Genomic DNA, 17,478 nt, shown 5'->3' with positions numbered 1-17,478 from the left:
AGGTGACTATTCAAAAAGTCCGTTAAAATTCATTTTATTTATGTCTGTTAAATCAAAGATCTAGAAACCAATATATAAGATTATTTTAAAATTCGTCGGGCCCACAACTCCAGTTAATACAAAACACATCAAAATAATTCTAACGCAAGTGTTTATTCCATAAAACGACGGGTACAAATGACTTAAGATCTATTTCTTGTTCTCCAGGACAACGCACACTACTTTTTACACATTGTACAAAGGGATGTTTCGAACGAAAAAGGAGTTATTGGATGGCAACGTAGTTAAACCGTTTTGGCCGGCAAGTCAAACAATTATTTCAATATCCGTTTCGATGGTTAACTGAAATCAAGGATTAAGAGCAGTTAAGCAGTAGGAGAATACATTAATCAGGCAGTAACTACACGCAACTGAATGCAAAATGGAGGGTTATGCGAGACAAGAATCTGGTCGAGTATGCTAGAGAATATTCGTAAAAGTTATGATACTAGGGGATAGATATATATACAGTCTAATATACATGTGTCATTCAATATGAATGAGTGCGCAGGGTTAGATACATATTGTCAGCACTCAGTTTCAAGTTAGCTTTGTTTCGTGCTTAAAACAGGTGTGTGGTATTTCATTCAATGGGTTCGATTCCCTCAACAGTCTTTAGAAAATGCATGGGTATTTCGTACTAATAGCTTCGTTGTTTTCGGTCTTTTTAAACAAAAAAAAAACATAAATAATTGACATCAAGTTAGCAACGAGACAACAAAATACAATGCAGGTAAATTATATGAATGGCAAGAACAATTTGAAATGGCAATTGAACTTTGGGTGAATGGCCTCTCGGGTTAATGCTGATATACTGGACGTCGGCGCGATCGTTATAACTCATTCTCCATGTTTGAGCGAACGTTTCGCAGCACGTTGTGCGTTTTTAGTATTTGATTTTTGATGTCTTTCTCAACTTGTGCTTTTGCTTTGTTAGCCTGACGCAACTTTTCGTAGGTGTCTTCAAATGCGCGCTTGGTGCGGATTAGTTTGCGCCGCAACTCGGCGTTTTCAAGATCTACCTTGGCACAGTCGTGTACTGTGGCTGCACCAGTTGCCAGGCTGCTCTTGCTGTCGGGTGAAACAGATTCTGTGGAAAAAGGAACAGTTTTTAGTTGAGTGATCTCTTTTTTGCAGCATTCTGATTCAAACTCACCCTCTGACTTTGTCTTCAGGCTCGCTGCCCCCTCCGTTTTCATCTCTACAGTCTTGAGCATCGCTCGTTGGGCGTTCGATACCTCGACGTTGGATATCCTGCCGGCGTCGCTTTCAATGCCCAGATCGGGAGATGATGTGCTTACCCTCTGGCCTACCACTGTGGAAGCAGCCTGTTTGCACATTGGAGCCTGCCCCGAGGGCGGCCCCATGGGCACCGCCACCTCTTCGGATGTGTAACCGGACTGGGAAACATCGCTGCTGTTGGAGCGCTTCTGCAGCAGCTTTCGCTGCTCTTCCTTGAGCGCCTCCAGTTGCAGCCTCAATTCCTCGGAACGCTTCTCCAGTTGCAGCTTGTCGTTGTAGGCCTTTGTGCGCTCCATAACCGCCTTGGAGGCCTGCAGTGTGCTTTCGTCCAGCTGCTTTTTGAGGGCCCGCGTGGCCAGCTCGTTCTCGACAAGCGTCTGCTTCAGCTCCTTCTCGTTTTCCTGGTGATAGTCCAGTGATCGTTGCAGTTCCAACAGCTGTTGAGCCTGCTCCTGGTAAGTGGTCAGTGCCACCCAGTCACGTTCGAGAGCGTCCTGGTGCAGGCGCTCGTGCTCTTCTAACTGCTCTGCGGCATCTACTTTGAGTTGCGTTAGTTGGGATTGCAGGGTGTCTACGGAATCGGCGTGCTGCTGCTCCATTTCCTGCATTTGCTGCTGCAACGCCTGCAGTTCCATCTCGGTTATCTGCGAATCTGCCGTCAGAGTGCTTTGCGCCAGTTTTAGTTGGTCAATCTGCTGGTTCTTAAGCTCCAGCTGGTGCTGCAACTCCACCATGCGCTGATCCTCGTGTGAACCTATAGCTTGCAGGTCCGCAGTCAAAGCTGCGTTGATAACTCGCAACTGCTCCAATTTTTGACTGATATCCAGGAAGCGCAGTTGCTCCTGCTTGTATCTATTGTCCAGATCCACCATCTGGCACTGTACACTAAGCATGCGTTCGTCTTTCTGGGCAATTTGCTCCTCCAGCTGGGCGATACGCTCGCTGTTCCGATTGCGATCCTGACGGGTAGCGCAGGTTCTGCCCTCACTCTCCGACTCGCTGACCGCCTGCTCCGGCGCCGCCAAACTGTTGGAGGTTTCGTCCAGGCCAATGCGCGCCAAGGAAACCTTGCGATCAGGCTCTGACCAGGCCTCTGACTCGCTCTGGTTATCCAACTGCTGGGAGGGCAGAGGCAAGGAGCGACGCTCTTTCCTCTGTCCTTCCGAGCTGCGTCGCTTTTCCAACTCCTTCTTAAGAGCCTTGTTCTCGGCCTTTAAATTCTCTACAGTCGGAGCCATGGAACTAGCGGCGTGCAGCTCCTCGTGGGAATTGAAAGTTTTGTGGCTTGCATCGCCTTCCGTGTACAAGATCTCGGAGAGATTGCACAGCTGGGCGAGACTTTGATCAGCCAAGGATGTAGCCGTTATATTCAGGGTCATATTCAGACTCTTGGAGAGATCCAAGCTGCGATCCACCGCCTTACGCATGGCATTGCGACGATCTGCGGCCAACACGCCGAGAACATCCTTGTGCTTCAGCAGAGAGTTGAGGAAACCAGCCAGCTCTTCCAATCGGTTCGTTAGCACACTGCAGACATCGACGCATTCGAGACGCCACTTGTCCGCCGTCTCCACTTCCGAGCGAGCTTGCTGAAGCTCCAAACGCAACTGCCCAATCACAGCGCTTGTCTGTTGATCGTCTGCAAGGCGCTGGAAGAGCACATCCACCTTTCGCTGCAGTAGCTTGTTTCGCTCCAGCGCCCTTATGTACTCCGCCTCCGTGAAGGATTGCTGCAGATCCGCTTCGCCGGCAGATTCCTCGCTTATCTGCGGCAACGTCTTCTGTTGGCTAGCCACCAGCTTCGTGAGGCGCTCCACCTCGCGATTTTTCTCCCATAGCTCCTTGTTGACCAGGTTTTGCAGATTCGCCGTCTTCTTCTTTACTTCCGTCTGCAACTGCTTGATCTTCTCCTCCTGCTCGCCGATCTTTAGCTCGTAGCGCACCCTCAGGTTGGTGGACATTTCCAGGGAGCTGGCCTCGTTGTCACTCATGGAACGGCCGCTGGTGGATGGCGAAACTACTGTCTTAGCGCAGTCGTTCTAAAAGAAATACATCATCATTTGTATAATAAATACTATGTATAAAACAAAAATAATAATAATAACATTTTTCCTGTGCCACGCATAATTAGCAGTTTGTTGAACGACATATTTATGTCAGACAATTATAGAAGCGAAGCATCTTTAGGTATTCCTAGCAATTCTTGCGCCCTAGTAGCCTACAGTGCGTCTGGCGCACTCGAGCAATCGAGGGTCATTGTGTTTAAATTTAAATTTGAGCACAAAACACGCTTTGAATAACTTGAGTACTGTGACAAAGCGAACAAACATGTTCATATGTTATAATAATTATAATGAATCATCTTTGCATATTCAATTAACAAAGCTATAAAATATTGGGCTGTATAAGTACATATGTGTACCATAAATAGAAAATAATATTGACTTAATCCTTACCTCCTTGTTTGCCGACTGTTCGTTCTCCTGGTTGAGCTTCTTTATCTCCTTCTCTTGGCTGCTCAGCTTCTGCATCAGCTTCTGAATGGTGCGGCAGGCCTGCTCGTGGATCCGCTCCCGCTCCTTGAGCTTCTCCTGGGCGTCCTGCAGCTCGCAAATCTTATCCGCCAGTTGGGCGCCCAGATCTCGCTTGGCCTGAAAGTGATCAGAGAAAACCGGAAATGGCTACAGCTATTGGATGAATCAAAACAAGGCCTTAGCTTAGGTTTATCTAATACGTTTAATGGAGCTCAGCAACATTCATTTAATTGAGACAGAGACAGGTGAGCAAATTTAATACACTTTAACAACAAATTTGTCGACGTCAGAGGGAGCGACATTGTTCGAATTGAATGTGGACAACTTCGGATTCATTGTATTGGATGGATTTCTTTCAACTATCAACGAAACCGAAACGAAGGATGATCAAATAGAGTACAAGATGCCGTCCAAATTAGACGGGCAGCTCATCCGACATGGCAGATACGGGAGTCCGATTCCGCGAAAGGAATGGCCGACCTCACAGGACACCTTAAGCGGTATATGGGTATTCTGCAGGCAGGAGTGCACCCGCACGACCAACAGGATGATTTTGAGGGCTACGTGCCCCAGCGCCAAAGGAACTGCCGGAATCCAGTGAAGCTTGGCAGCGAATAGTTGTAGAAGGCCGTACTTGGCGCCGTCATGGCCATCAACTGGGTATGGGTATGGCTGGTCTGGTAATGCCCCTGATGATACATGTACTGGGGACACGGATACGTTGGTTGCTGCAGCTGTGGACGACGACGTTTTAGGAGCTGAGCACACGGTTCGCTGGATGATGGTAAGGGCTTCACCTGACTGCCTTTCCAATGGCAAAGGCTCTTGTGCGACGATGGTGCCTGACTGCCACACAAAACGCTGATCGATGAGAAGTTTGAATGCAATGAGGATGTGCTGCCGCTACGTTCAAGAGAAGATGTGATACCAACCCCGGCATCCGCCGCCATGCGCATCGGCTGCACGATGGCCACGCCGCGATCCAGTTGCCGCACCTCCTTCTGCTGCAGGTTATCGGACAGTTCGCGGAAGTAAACATTCTGTTGCCTCATTATCTCCAGTTCGGCGTTCAACTTGGCTATCAATGCCTCGTACTTAAGCACGTTTTTCATCATACTGCCGTACGACTTTTCCTTACGCTTGATTGTGGCCTTGGAGGGGGAGGATTGCAAGTTGAGGGGGATATGGCTGAGGAATTGGGAGGTTGCGACTCACTTCCAATAGCAGGATGGACTGACGCTGCACGTCCATCGTATTGGCGGCCTCCTTCATCGAGCCAACTTGCCGCAGCAGCTCATGTTCTAGGGATCGAATGGAGGTCACCAGTTTCTGGTTGTCCTTTCTACAGACTTCTATTTCGACCTTAAGAGTGTCTAGGCTCTTCTAAACATAAAGGGTTCTCGTAAACCCAATTACCGAATACTCTACAAGGGAATTACTACTAAATCGATTTACTTACGCTGGATGCCTCGGCGGATTCTGTTTCTTTTTCGAGACGCTCCACCAGCTCGGCATTCTTGATGGCCAGCTCTTGAATCTTGGCCTCGCAGGCGGTTAGGGATTCCAGGCGCTCGGCCAGCGTGAATTCCAGCTCGCTCTTGGCCGCTATGTTGCGAGCATCGCTTTTCATCAGTTCCTCCTCCAATCTCTGCACCTCCGATTCAAGGCGCACCAGTTTCTTGGTGTCAGCAACGTTATCGCCAGATTGTCCAGACTCCGCCACCTAGTAAAATAAGTAAATGTTGTTGATTACTGCTTGCAAAATGGGCATAGATAAAACTTACCTGATAGGCGTGTATCTGCTCTTGCAACTCGTCGATTATTGCCTGGCTGTCAAAGTCCGCCTTGCGTTGCATTTCCTCGTGGTGAGAAATTGCTCGGGCGGCATCCTTGAGCAGCTCCATCTTTTCATCGACGGTTTTTCTCAGCGTCTCGATCTCGATCTTGGCATCGATAAGCTGTTTGCCCAAGGAGTCTGAGGAAGTGTTGGCTCGGGCACCCGGCTGACCCTCCTCCATGAAGTAGATGCGCAGCTTCAGATTGAAGTTCTCCTTGCGCAGCGTGGACATCTGCTCCTCCAACTCCCGCACAGAGCGGCCCTGCATCGCCAAGGGCGAGTGGCCGCCGCCCGGAGGTCGTGCCACGTCGAAACTAGCATCTGCAATGAAAACGGAGATTTAAATTAATTTGGAGTGTGTCTGGAAACGCATTAGGAATATCTTCACTGACTAAGAATCTTTAGGTTTCTCGGATTATGCGACGTCGATGAGCGATTTCTATTCATGATTTTTTAGCTTTCACCTAGCCGTTAGGGCGCAACCATATATAAAATATAAAATGGCAACGGCGCGGCCGAATAAATGTACGAATGCTCGTGTGTGTAGCCAAAACGGAATCCTAATATGCAATGGTTTCCATGCTAATGAAATAGGACGTTAAGTTCGTAGCCTGCTTGAAAATAGTGGGATTCCACAAAGTTCTCTCTATTCTAACACCTCTAGAGATGTCCACTGATATGAGCATTTAGTAAGCAGGAAATATTTGATAGAACTTACATGAGTTCTCCATGGTGACATCTTGCAGGGCTCCCGGACTGGTGCTGAAAAAAAAGAGAGAAATCTGTTAATTAAGCACACTAAGAGTAACTCGTTGTGACCTCGCAGAACATCCAATAAAACAAGTCGACTTTAAACGGTAATTAAGACTTTAATTTCGCATACATAAATTCTCATATTTCGGCAGTGATGACCTAATGGGCAGACAATCTCTAACAATCTTTGACCTCCGCCAGCTCGTCGCCGGCCTTACAATCAGTGGCATTCCCTGGCTGGAAACACTCGTCGATGGCATCCAACGTGCCATTGCAGAACTCCGGGTAGACGGACCAGGCCGTCCAGCCCTGTTGCTTCTGGATGAGCCGAGCGCACTGGACGGCCATGGTGATGTCGTCGCTCAGCAGGCGCGTGCAATTCACATTGCAATCGTTGAATGCATAGTACTCCGTGCGATTCGGCGGCGCACACCAGTAGCGATCGCTGATCTGAAACAGTCCGTAGTCCCGGGAGCCATCCGCATTGGCCTGGCCCACGACGTGCGTGTTGAAGCGGCTCTCGAACTCGGCAATACAAAGCCAGAGGGGTAACTCCGCTTTCGGGACATCCAGTATGTAAAGTTGGCCAGCTAGTTCGCAGGGCTGCAGGCGAATGGTCAGCAGCGGGGGAATCCCGTGGAACAGGAACCACAGCCAGGGGAGTACTCTCACTTTCGACCAACTTGATCGGACCATTCCAAGCGGGCTCCAGTCACGAAGTGGCTCTCCAACTCCGGCCATCAAGGTATCTCTACTAGCAGCTAGCGATCTTGGCTAGCGCGCTTAATCCGATTCTATAACCGGTTTGCATTATTTGGCCCGGCTTATGACTTGAATTGGCAATAAATAGTGGAAAATAGACGGACAATTGCAACAAGGTTTGATTGTGTTGCACTTTGTTCTGACTGCTAAATAAATACTACTAATTAATGACATTTCTCCCTTGTACGAAAAAGTGAACTGGAAATGATCGAGATTTCCATTTTGAGCATATATTGTCTAATTAAGAGATTTACACTGTTTTCACGAGATATTCATTGGTGCGGGAAAGTAGCAGAATCATTTCAATCAAATGAACACCTACAGTGGGATACTATATTGATTTCACAACCAAACTACAATGGTTGTAACAATATTAAATAAGAAGGAAATTGAAATATTTTCAATTATCCAGTTTCCAAGTAGAAACCCGATTTGACCTTCACAGTTAGATTACAAAAAGAACTTTTGAATAGAATGGAATACAACTATGATCCGCACAGTACGTTTGTTCTATCAATTGTAGACACACCCAATTGCCCAAATCGGCAATCAACCTCTTTTATTTTCGATTCTGCCCAATTGCGCTGTGAACTAAATTTCAGCTAAAGTCACACTTGAATGATCGCACTTCCAAAAGCCACAAGTCGGAATGGATGAGATTACACTTCCGCGCCTTAAATCCGCCGTGAATCGGGGAAGAGGGAAGTCCAATTAGACGGTGTATGTTACGTATGTACAGTGGGCCCAACTAATGTAGAATATAGGACTTACCAGAATGGCGAGTTGCTGGAATTCAGAGAGTATCTCTTGAATGGGGAGCCAGGCACATCCGCCGTTTGGTTCAGTGAGGTAGATCGAAAGATACCCGCCATATTCTATGTTTCATTTAGCATTTGCGCTGTTACTCGCGTTTATTTATATTTTTTGTACACTTTCCCTCAGTAGATTTAGTAGACTCTGTATTTGCAGCGACTCTAATTTTGAGATTTAATTAGTGGCTTTTACACGGGGTGGACACGTCATCCCTGGCTGTAGTTGTTGTTGTTGTTCTTGGCTTTATTCCCTAAATACTTTCGCGGCGCACGCCAGACTTCGTTACGTATCCGCCATGTCGCCCTCCAAGGGGCGAGCTGCCATGAGTCATGGGCTGCTGGGCGATGCGACGTGCGCAGCAGCAATCAGGAGCATTCAGCCGTAGAGCGGAAGAAGCTTCAAAGAGTCTGGCGCTCCTACGGACGGGATGCATCCCATCCGAGGGGATGGGGAATGGACGACGCCACATGTGGGCCACCGCATCTTTCGAGAAACTACCACCACATACACTGCACGCACCTATGTCGTTATTTATTTTGGGAATTGAGCAAACTGCAAAACGGCGACCGCATTAGAAACGGCAAAATGTGAACGGAACGCGAAAACTCTGCCAAACATTTTCACTCATTGTTTTGTTTTGGCCATCCGGCTATCGCTGGTTACTATGGTGGTAATGAAAATCAATGGTTTAAGTCGAGCAGCGCCAGCTGAGCGAACTGGTCAATAACACCAACAGGTGGGCACTGGCACCGTGTTGGAACATGTGTCTCTTCGGTTAGCACCTGAACTTCAGAGCGGGTGCATTTTAGAGCCCTCACATCGCCAGGTAAACTGCAGTTAGCAGCCCATTCTCACCTCGCCTGGAACGCAGACTCATCTACCTGGCTGCCTGGCGCGCCTCGAGTGGGTGTCAAACTATGGCCAACGACACACAAAGGCGCCTGCTTTAATCAACAAAGAAATACAATAACAATAAACAGAAGTGGATCGAGCCAGCATCGAGTGATATGCGAAGGAGGCAATTCAGACAATAACCACATGCCAAAGGACGTACTGAATCTTGAAGGTTTTCGGACAGGTAGGCATAATGCAAGTGCAATTGACCTTATTTTGTTTTCAGAATATCGCATGCCTATCATATTTAAATTCATTCGAAAATATGCAGAATAATGTGTACATATACTTCAATTTCGATTATTGTTCAAAATAACAAAGAAAATGTCAATTAAACAAGCGATAAAGTAGTAAAGTTCTTTATAAACAACGTCTCAGAGGATGCGCTCAAATATCTTGGCATATTACTCAATTATATGATGACTAATGTATCTTCTTCAAATTCATTATTATTTATTAATTCGAAAAAACACAATCGAATGACCCATTTGCATGATAAATTCGCCTCAAATTACACATTATATGTACGCTACTGTACTTTACCAACCAGGATGCTTTTTCCGAGGGTAGGGAACCGAGCATTGCAGTTTGCAAGGGCAACAAAAGAGGTGCTCTTTTCCGTTCTTACCCCATAGGGGTTAATTCCACGAGTCCATGACCCCTGGTGGATGCACGTGTGTGTGTGTAACTAGCCCACACACACGGAGCATACGAAACTGCCGACTGATAAGACGACTCATGGGGCAAGTCAGAGTTCCAGGAAGTGCGAAATCGCAGCCAATGATACGATGATACGACTGTCGACTGTCGATTGAACCCATGGAATGCGCTATTCCACAAATTAATTCGTATACTTTTTCCCCCGACTAAAATTAGCCGCAGCATCGTGGCGACAAACTAAAGCAAACCAAACGAAACGAACGACAACAACAACATCAGGGGGCAAATGCACAGATATCTTTAGTATTTCTAAGTATATATTACATTATTGTACATCCGAGCACACTTTGTACTTTATATGTACATACATCTGTATGTACATATATCTGTGTATTTCGATTTGTTTTTCAACCGAGAACCACCAGCATCCTCCGAATAGCTTATCCACAGCGCCGTAGGCAGTAAATACAAATCAATCTATCACTTTTTGTATCTCGCAGTGCAATATAAACAATTGCACTTATGTACAGATATGCATGTACAATCAATCACTCACACACCCGCACAACGCTTGACCCGCTGATTGTTTCTATTTACATACGTATATATATGAGTAGGAGTGTATGTATATATATATATGTACATATGGCACGATTGATAGCCGAGAGGCAAGCAAAATAAACCGAAAAACGCTCTCTGCACGTCCAAATAAACCGAAAGCTAGAACATAACTGACTGAAACTGCGATGCGACCGTTTCAGAGCGATTCAGAGCGACCCGAGGCAGCGCGCAGGGATGGGGCGGAAAACTCGGACTCATCTGCGAGGAGCGGAAAATGCGCTCAGCAGATGTTACGCATTTCCCAATGCCGTACACTGCGAGAAGGCAGTGAGCAAACTTGCTTCATTGGCCACGCAGAATCTGCCAAATATCAGTTGCATACTTAAGGGATTCGGTGTTTTTCCCATTTTAACCTAATTTCTGCTATTTGGCTTAATTTAAATACAAAAATACCATTTATCAGAGCTCCTGATTCATTAAAATTTACTTAAAATTTTAAAAATTATTCGTTTAACAGTTTTCGCAAACTATTTTTTCTATTATACGGTATACTTTCTTAGAAAAATATATTTCGTTTTAGTACCAAACTTTTAGCAATTTATACAAATAGCTTTGGCGAATAAAAGATTTCTGAAGTCAACGTTTAAATATATGATAATGCTTAAAATCTTAAAAAAAAACGTAAAACGTACAGCAGTGCAAAGGAACATTAATTTCTTTTCATCACAAAACTTACACATGTATAGAATACAAATTACTAAATGTATTTCAAAACATTTTTATATACAAAATGACGAAACTTTGGTTTAAATTTGTTTTCAGTGCAGATGTGTTATTATTCCTCTCTTCGAATTTTTTGGGGTGGGTTGTACGCCTGTGCCTGTGAGCGTACCTCCCCCTGTGGGGCCGAGCACTGCGGATCTGGGAGAGCTCCAGCTGAGAGCGTTAGTTCCCGATCACAGTGGGCACCATCACCATGTCACATGGCGATCATCTGCTGCGCACTCTCAGTAGACTGGAGATTCGATGGTATGTCTTATTGGTATGTTATTGTTTATGCTGGCATTTCGCACTTACTCGTCTATGCTTTTGGACAGGGCCTCGGCCAGCTTGCGCAGGACCCTTCTGTCGATTTCGGCGGCGCCATTCTCCTCCAGGAAACTGGTCACGGTCTCAATCAATGAGATTTCCCTCAAGGACGACGCGCAGGTACCATTGCCATCGCCGCAATAGTCCCGCAAAACTTGCTTAGACTGGTCCATGGGAGGTCCTTAAATAGTTAACTTTTGCACACAATAATTCTAACACTTGACAATTTCACAAAGGACGCTAACAATTACGCTTTTTTTCTGTTTGGAAAATGAAGCGCGCTGAAACAGCTGTTTCTGGCGTCGCTTATCGAAATGCGACCGTGTATGGTACGGCAGCACTGCCATACAACGGGAAAAAGTTCGCATGCCGGCGTGGCAACGCTGTGCGTCGATTTACGTTACTGGAAAGTCGATTCTTATCGATGGTAAACAACATCGACGGTTTACGAAAATTAGCATTCGCCTGATAAGCAAGTGGAGCACTACGGCTACCAGATATAACGCCATGCTATAAACGCTCCGCGGGCACGTTTTCGTCAGCCCCAGCTACAAACAGGCCAACTTCAGTCGGGGGCAGTACACAGGCAGAAAAAAAAGAGCAGCAACAGAGAAAAAGCTCCACCTCGAAAAACGCAACAATGTTTGCCACACTGAAAAACAAAATCAAGGAGGAAACGGGCGATGATGTGGTCCAATCGGCGAATCCACGTTATCCCGGCAACAACAACAACAATTACCGGCTACGTAGTCGCCGCGTTAGCATTAATTCCAATTCGGCTGATGATGTGGGCGGTGGCGGATTCTATAATGAGGTAAACGAAGCTAAAAAAAACAGTCTATTTGTGTATACTTATATAAAAAACGGATAAACAAACACCACTACTCTCTTTGCAGTCGGAGCAACTGTGCCAGCTGCGGAGTCAGTGTAACGAGCTCACCACGAAGCTGTCCACCGTCACGCAGGGATTGCAGCAGCTGCAGGAGGAGAAGACCCGTGTGGACAAGACCAACGAGATTCTGCTAGAGAGTGTGCGTGTGGCCCAGACACAGAAGGACATCTACTGCGAGGAGCAGGAGAAGATCCAGAATCTGCAGCAAATCGAGATTGACAAGCTGAAGAATCTACTAAGCTTTCGGGAGCAGGAGTCAGTGGATCGCATGGGTCTTATGCGCCAGCAGACCCAGCAAATCGAGTCCTTGAGCGAGGAACTAGAACGGCTGCGTCCCATTGAATCCGTGGCCGAAGATCTTCGCGACGAACTAGAGCAACTGCGACATTCCACACAACAGGAGAAGAACCTGCTGACCACCACATTGGCGGCGGTACAGGAGGAGAACCGACACCTCAAAAAGCGCATGAAGATCGTCGAAGAGTCGCGACTCGAGTCCCTGGGCAAACTGAACTCCGAGCAACAAGTGCAAGCCCTCATCCGGGAACATAAACTGCTGGAGCAGCACTTGGAGGAGGCCCATCTGCAGTTGTCGGACATCAAAGGCTCGTGGAGTGGCCAGAATCTGGCGCTGGAAACCCAAGTTAGTCGTCTATCAAAGCAAGTGGCCGAAGAGACCACCGAAAAGCGAAAGGCCCTTAAATCCCGCGACGATGCCATTGAAAGCCGAAAACAGGTTTCATTCGAACTCGAAAAGGCCAAAGATGAAATAAAGCAGCGAGACGATAAGGTAAGTTACATGGCAATAACTAAGTGCCTATACTTATGCACTTTAATTGCAGGTCAAGCTGCTGGAGGAGGAAATCGATGAACTTAGTGTGACCCTGAAAGAGTGCCGAGAGGAGAACGAGCAGCAAATCCTCTTTGAGCGCAACAAATCTGTGAGTATGCCTCCCGATTCTGACGATTTCCATTGGGACTTTTAACACTAATTTACTCTACAATGCAGTACTAACTCTAACAATTAAGTATCCTGGTTTACCTGGAATTTTCCAACCACACCTATTATGTAGTCATTTGATTGTACATTTTTTCCTTTTCGCATTAAACTGATTTAATCGTTGGCAAACTTTTTGGTAAACTTATTCCTTCAATAATGCACGCATATATGTTTACCCTCAATATCCCAAATGCTTGATGGAGATTTTGTAAACCAATAAACCGAATGTTCTCAGCAAAATCTGGAAACAGAGGTAAAAGATCTCAAGACTCGCCTCACGGCAGCGGATGAAAGGTTCAGCGAGTACTCCTCGAATGCCGAGCAGGTGGCCCAAAAGCTACGCGCTCAAGTGACTGAAAAGCAGGAGCAACTGGACGAAACCATAATGCAACTGGAAATCGAACGGGAGGAGAAAATGACAGCAATACTTCGCAATGCGGAAATCGCCCAGAGCGAAGACATTTTACGGCAGCAGTTGCGTTTGGAACGCAGCGAGGCCTCCGACCTCCAGGATAGGAATAATCAACTGGAAAGGGATATATCCGAGGCACGGCAAACGTTGCAACAGGTCAGCACAACAGCGCAGGATAATGCCCACAAGTTGACCGAATTCGAAGGAGTTCAACTGGAGATAATCGAAAAGAACAAGGTAAGATTTGTTGTGCACGTTGTTTGCTAAATATTATTAACTAATTTTTTGTCTAGACAATAAAAACACTGAATCAGCGTTTGATTGACTTGAAAAAAACCGTGCAAAAGGAACTACGCAGTGCGCAGATATCCACAGACAGTGAATCTCATTCGACGACGACACCAGGTCACAGAATCTCCAGCTCATCTCTGGAGGCCTTTTCGACTGGAGACAAGGGAAATTGCGTCATAATGGACGAAGTTAATTTTCAATATTTGAAGCATGTAATTGTTAAGTTCTTGACCAGTCGCGAGGTATGCAATTTAATCCTTTTTCTGCATAATTATCTCAATATCATACATATTTCTTTAGGTGGAAGCTCGCCACCTTGTACGTGCCGTATCCACTTTACTTCAATTAACATCCGAGGAGGAAAAGCTGCTGCACGACACGTTGAATTGGAAGATGAGTTGGTTCGGCATGAAACCAACTTAAGTACCCACTGCAATACATTACATTTGTACTCTAGTCTATAGTCAATTCATAACGTTCGTGTAATATGTACATACCAATTGCATACGCAGCACTGTGTTATTTTGTTTACCAACAACATTCCATTTTGTTACATAGTATTTATTTCTACCGTTGTGATTTTTATAATAAACTAACATTTATGTAAAAATATTGGTTTTTTATTTATTAAATCCTATTCATTTGTCCTTTGTGTTGCATTGCATTTTTGAATGACTATTCAATCCATATTAAATTTTATAAAAAACGTATTTACTTTTGTAGAAAGTGTGTATGATACGTATATTTTACCTTACACGATATTAACTTCCACTCTACATTCCCAGGTGGCGCCATCTAGCCGTGCAAGTTTGATAATTTAAAAGTCCATTAATAAAAGTCAATATTTAATTTGTTTAAAAATACTGCATTTTACATTTAAAAATATGGTTTGTTACATTTTACGTTCACTAAAATTAACTATAAATATGAATTTACTTCAATTTGTTTATTGCAAAGACCTACGTCGTATGAATAACTAACTATTCATTTGTATTATCTATGAATAAATGATATAGGAGAATTTAAGATTAAACAAAAAACACACGTATTAATGAGGCACTTTTTGGTGTTTATAACAATTAAGAAGACAGTTGAATTAGTCGCATATTCGTCAATATTGCTTCGTAATATAGTTATCTATTTACACTTTTAAACTAAATATTAAACTAAGTCTAGGTGTTAAATGCATTTAAATCAAAATTGCGTACTTAGGTTTTAACCAATTGTGAATTTTCTGTCAGGTTTCGGAAAATTTGGCACACGGAATTTCAAAAGACTCACTTATCGGATATTACATCATTTAGACCTAAGGTAATTGCTAATAATCTGCAGTCTATTGTTGCGTATGGTAGCTGCAAAGCATTGTACTGCAATCTATTTCGGGCTATCTGGCAAAATGAAACTTAACGAGATCGAATAAGTCCTTCAGGCATGGACGCTCTCTCTAAGCTATGATTAAAATTAGTTAAAGCCTTAAATGACCAATTAAACTCACATACATATTTACAAATCAGTTGTAGCAATTAGAATTGGGAAAATAAAAATAATCATAAAACGAAAAGCTTTGCAAAGAAGTGATATGTTGATCCTCCTCTCAATTTACATGTAACTCTCAAAATGTTACGTAAATCCCCGACTGGGCGACTGCACTGGTGATGGCGGGGGCGGCAGCGGCGAGAAGTACGTGGAGCTGCGCGATGACGGCGATGGCGGGCAGGAGGACTCCGGCACAATGCGCACATCGCTGTGGTAATGGGAGCGTGGTGTCGGCGGCGGCGGATACGGCTCACTATCGTAGCCATATTGCAAGCAGGCGGCCGCCGAACTGGAAGAATGCTTTGTGGCTCCCCCATTACTGTTATTGCTGTTCGATTTGCTCGTATAATTCGAGTCAGACTCATCACAAATGTCCGTGGAGCAGGGTGTGGGTGGTGGAGGCTGATTGATGATCTTGTAGTGCCTGTACGGACGACGCGATCTGGTTGCCGGCGACGGTGGTGGATTGATCGGATACGCCACCATGCTGCTACCATTCGTTGTTGAACTCGAGGCGCCTGTGATATGATTGCGATCGTAGGAGTTCATGCTGTTCCGCGAGTTCAGTGTCGACATGCGTACTGCATCCGCCACGGAAGCGATTTTGGAAACCCTTTGAGATTTGCTCAGCGTCGAGGGCGACAATGGATCAGTGGCCTGATCGTCCTTTGGCTCCGTTCGACTCTTTCCGATCCGCGTGCGGCAGAACTGCAGCAAATAGACAATCGAAAATATCGTGATCATAGTAGCGCCAATCAATATCATAAAGGCACGTTTGTCGGTAGCAGGAGCCATGCGGCGCTGCAGGCAGATATCCGATGACTCATCGGCTCCGTCGGCGCAGTTCTCCCAGCCATCACAAAGCAAGGCGGCCGAGATGCACAGCTAAAAGATTTTAAAATCAGTTAAAACAATTCAGCTTTGTTGGTGAATGAGAATCATACCTTATTAATGGGACACTGGAACTCCCCTGGCCGCTTGCAACAATCCGCTTCATCATGACCGTTGGCACAATTTGTAGTGCCATCGCACACCAGCGACTTGTCGATGCACTCGCCCGACTGACAGCTGAACTGATCTGCCCGGCAAGTGGGACAACCCACCTCGTCTGACTTGTCCGGACAGTCCTTCTGTCCGTCACAGCGCCAGGAGGCGGGGATGCAGTCTTTGTTCACGTCACTGATTCCCGATACGGGAGCCGCGCATGTAAAGTGATCCGGACCACAGGCGGGGAAAGCGCCGCAGTTCTCCTTGTCCTCCAGCAGCATAAGATGCTTTGGGCAGGAGCAGACGTCGCGGGTTCGAGCAATTCCCTCGCCGCTGGCAATGCAGATGTGGGAGCACTTGGTGCGGCTGTGCATGCATGTGTGGTTTCGCAGCACTTTCGGATCCGGCGTCCAAACGGCCCGGATGTCGGTGATCTGAGGTAGGCGCTGCAGTTCAGCAGATCGCCTTTCGCCATTGACTGTGATCCGCTCCACACCGGTTTTGTCATCCAGCCAGTAGACAAAGCCACCCAAGGCGGCGATGTTGATCACTTGCGAAATGTGCATAGAAACAAGTGTTTTTCTAGGTAAAAAAAATAATATTGAATAAGTTAATTCCAAAATGTGTACAATTCTCTTTCAAACTTACTTGTTCTTTCCGTTGATGTCAATGGCATCGATCCGCTTGCCATGCGCATAGTAAATCATATCGGACTGCTGATCCAGGGCTAAGGCAGTCACTCCCTCCAGTTTGTAGGCCAGCTCCACGCGCTCATTGCCATCAACTCGGGCACGTATTATGGCCTGATGGCTACCTACATCTGTCCAGAAGAGCAGGCGCTTCATGGCATGCACTGCAATGTTGCGAGGCTTCTCTGAATCTCCCGTGTCGATGACGCCAACGGATTCGCCCAGGAAACTGAAATTACACAATGTTATTAAACCTTATTCGTTACTCTAATGGGTCTATTAAATATTTACCTAGTAACGTTGATACTGTTGGACTGGGAGCATGACCAGAAAAGCAGACGTCCAATTATGTCGATGGCCAGGTCAAAAGGCTGGCCGGAATTAGCCAATAAGCTGACTTTTGTTCCATTAGCTAGTGATCGTTTGATGCTGTGACTCCTGCCCTCAATCTATGTTCGTAGTTATGCAATAGTTAAAAATGTTCCTT

At 45.8% G+C, this 17,478-nt stretch overlaps 4 protein-coding genes across 12 annotated transcripts in view; 1 reads left to right on the top strand and 3 right to left on the bottom strand.

The window, feature by feature from the left end:
• Positions 1 to 134: 134 nt before the first annotated feature.
• Positions 135 to 11,495, bottom strand: LOC122615071 (centrosomin). 8 transcript variants are annotated; one of them, XM_043789932.1, is made up of 11 exons: positions 11,173 to 11,493; positions 6,371 to 6,414; positions 5,600 to 5,973; positions 5,275 to 5,538; positions 5,031 to 5,198; positions 4,748 to 4,966; positions 4,613 to 4,676; positions 4,308 to 4,549; positions 3,738 to 3,932; positions 1,196 to 3,320; positions 135 to 1,129 (listed from the first exon to the last, which is right to left on the bottom strand). In XM_043789932.1, the coding sequence occupies exons 1-11, from the start codon at positions 11,355 to 11,357 to the stop codon at positions 873 to 875; spliced, it is 4,137 nt and encodes a 1,378-aa protein (XP_043645867.1). In that variant the 5' UTR covers positions 11,358 to 11,493; the 3' UTR covers positions 135 to 872. The 8 variants fall into 8 exon arrangements, with proteins under 8 accessions (XP_043645867.1, XP_043645869.1, XP_043645863.1 ...); XM_043789934.1 differs by lacking the exons at positions 6,371 to 6,414; positions 11,173 to 11,493 and adding an exon at positions 6,045 to 6,234; XM_043789928.1 differs by lacking the exons at positions 4,308 to 4,549; positions 4,613 to 4,676; positions 4,748 to 4,966; positions 5,031 to 5,198 and having other exon boundaries at positions 135 to 342; positions 1,062 to 1,129; positions 11,173 to 11,495.
• Positions 6,453 to 7,337, bottom strand: LOC122615073 (lysozyme 1). The gene has a single exon (XM_043789937.1). The coding sequence runs from the start codon at positions 7,144 to 7,146 to the stop codon at positions 6,583 to 6,585; it is 564 nt and encodes a 187-aa protein (XP_043645872.1). The 5' UTR covers positions 7,147 to 7,337; the 3' UTR covers positions 6,453 to 6,582.
• A 91-nt stretch (positions 11,496 to 11,586) lies between the features above and the next one.
• Positions 11,587 to 14,389, top strand: LOC122615072 (golgin subfamily A member 1). 2 transcript variants are annotated; one of them, XM_043789935.1, is made up of 6 exons: positions 11,587 to 11,998; positions 12,081 to 12,866; positions 12,919 to 13,017; positions 13,312 to 13,725; positions 13,782 to 14,021; positions 14,080 to 14,389. In XM_043789935.1, exons 1-6 carry the CDS (start codon positions 11,825 to 11,827, stop codon positions 14,200 to 14,202), a joined length of 1,836 nt encoding a protein of 611 aa, XP_043645870.1. In that variant the 5' UTR covers positions 11,587 to 11,824; the 3' UTR covers positions 14,203 to 14,389. The 2 variants fall into 2 exon arrangements, with proteins under 2 accessions (XP_043645870.1, XP_043645871.1); XM_043789936.1 differs by lacking the exons at positions 13,312 to 13,725; positions 13,782 to 14,021; positions 14,080 to 14,389 and adding an exon at positions 13,086 to 13,265.
• A 414-nt stretch (positions 14,390 to 14,803) lies between these two features.
• Positions 14,804 to 17,478, bottom strand: part of LOC122613232 (low-density lipoprotein receptor-related protein 6) — a 31,861-nt gene continuing 29,186 nt past the window's right edge. The window contains exons 4-7 of the mRNA XM_043787315.1: positions 17,283 to 17,440; positions 16,951 to 17,220; positions 16,260 to 16,884; positions 14,804 to 16,200 (exon numbers count right to left, since the gene is read on the bottom strand). Of these exons, the coding sequence (XP_043643250.1) occupies positions 15,400 to 16,200; positions 16,260 to 16,884; positions 16,951 to 17,220; positions 17,283 to 17,440 (1,854 nt within the window). The 3' untranslated portion in view covers positions 14,804 to 15,399. The remainder of the gene's footprint in view (positions 16,201 to 16,259; positions 16,885 to 16,950; positions 17,221 to 17,282; positions 17,441 to 17,478) is intronic.

This window comes from Drosophila teissieri, chromosome 2R (assembly GCF_016746235.2).
Source record: "Drosophila teissieri strain GT53w chromosome 2R, Prin_Dtei_1.1, whole genome shotgun sequence".
NCBI classification, from domain to species: domain Eukaryota; kingdom Metazoa; phylum Arthropoda; class Insecta; order Diptera; family Drosophilidae; genus Drosophila; species Drosophila teissieri.
Note: the sequence above shows the minus strand (reverse complement) of the source record. Positions and strands in the feature narration are given on the sequence as shown.

Coding starts and splice junctions, on each gene's coding strand:
- LOC122615073 (XM_043789937.1), bottom strand. CDS start 7,146: ATGGCCGGAGTTGGAGAGCCACTTCGTGACTGGAGCCCGCTTGGAATG.
- LOC122615071 (XM_043789932.1), bottom strand. CDS start 11,357: ATGGACCAGTCTAAGCAAGTTTTGCGGGACTATTGCGGCGATGGCAAT. Junction 6,415..11,172: donor CTGTCCAAAAGCATAGACGA/GTAAGTGCGAAA, acceptor CTTTTTTTTCAG/CACCAGTCCGGGAGCCCTGC. Junction 3,321..3,737: donor AACAGTCGGCAAACAAGGAG/GTAAGGATTAAG, acceptor TATTTCTTTTAG/AACGACTGCGCTAAGACAGT.
- LOC122615072 (XM_043789935.1), top strand. CDS start 11,825: ATGTTTGCCACACTGAAAAACAAAATCAAGGAGGAAACGGGCGATGAT. Junction 12,867..12,918: donor TAAAGCAGCGAGACGATAAG/GTAAGTTACATG, acceptor CTTTAATTGCAG/GTCAAGCTGCTGGAGGAGGA. Junction 14,022..14,079: donor AGTTCTTGACCAGTCGCGAG/GTATGCAATTTA, acceptor ATATTTCTTTAG/GTGGAAGCTCGCCACCTTGT.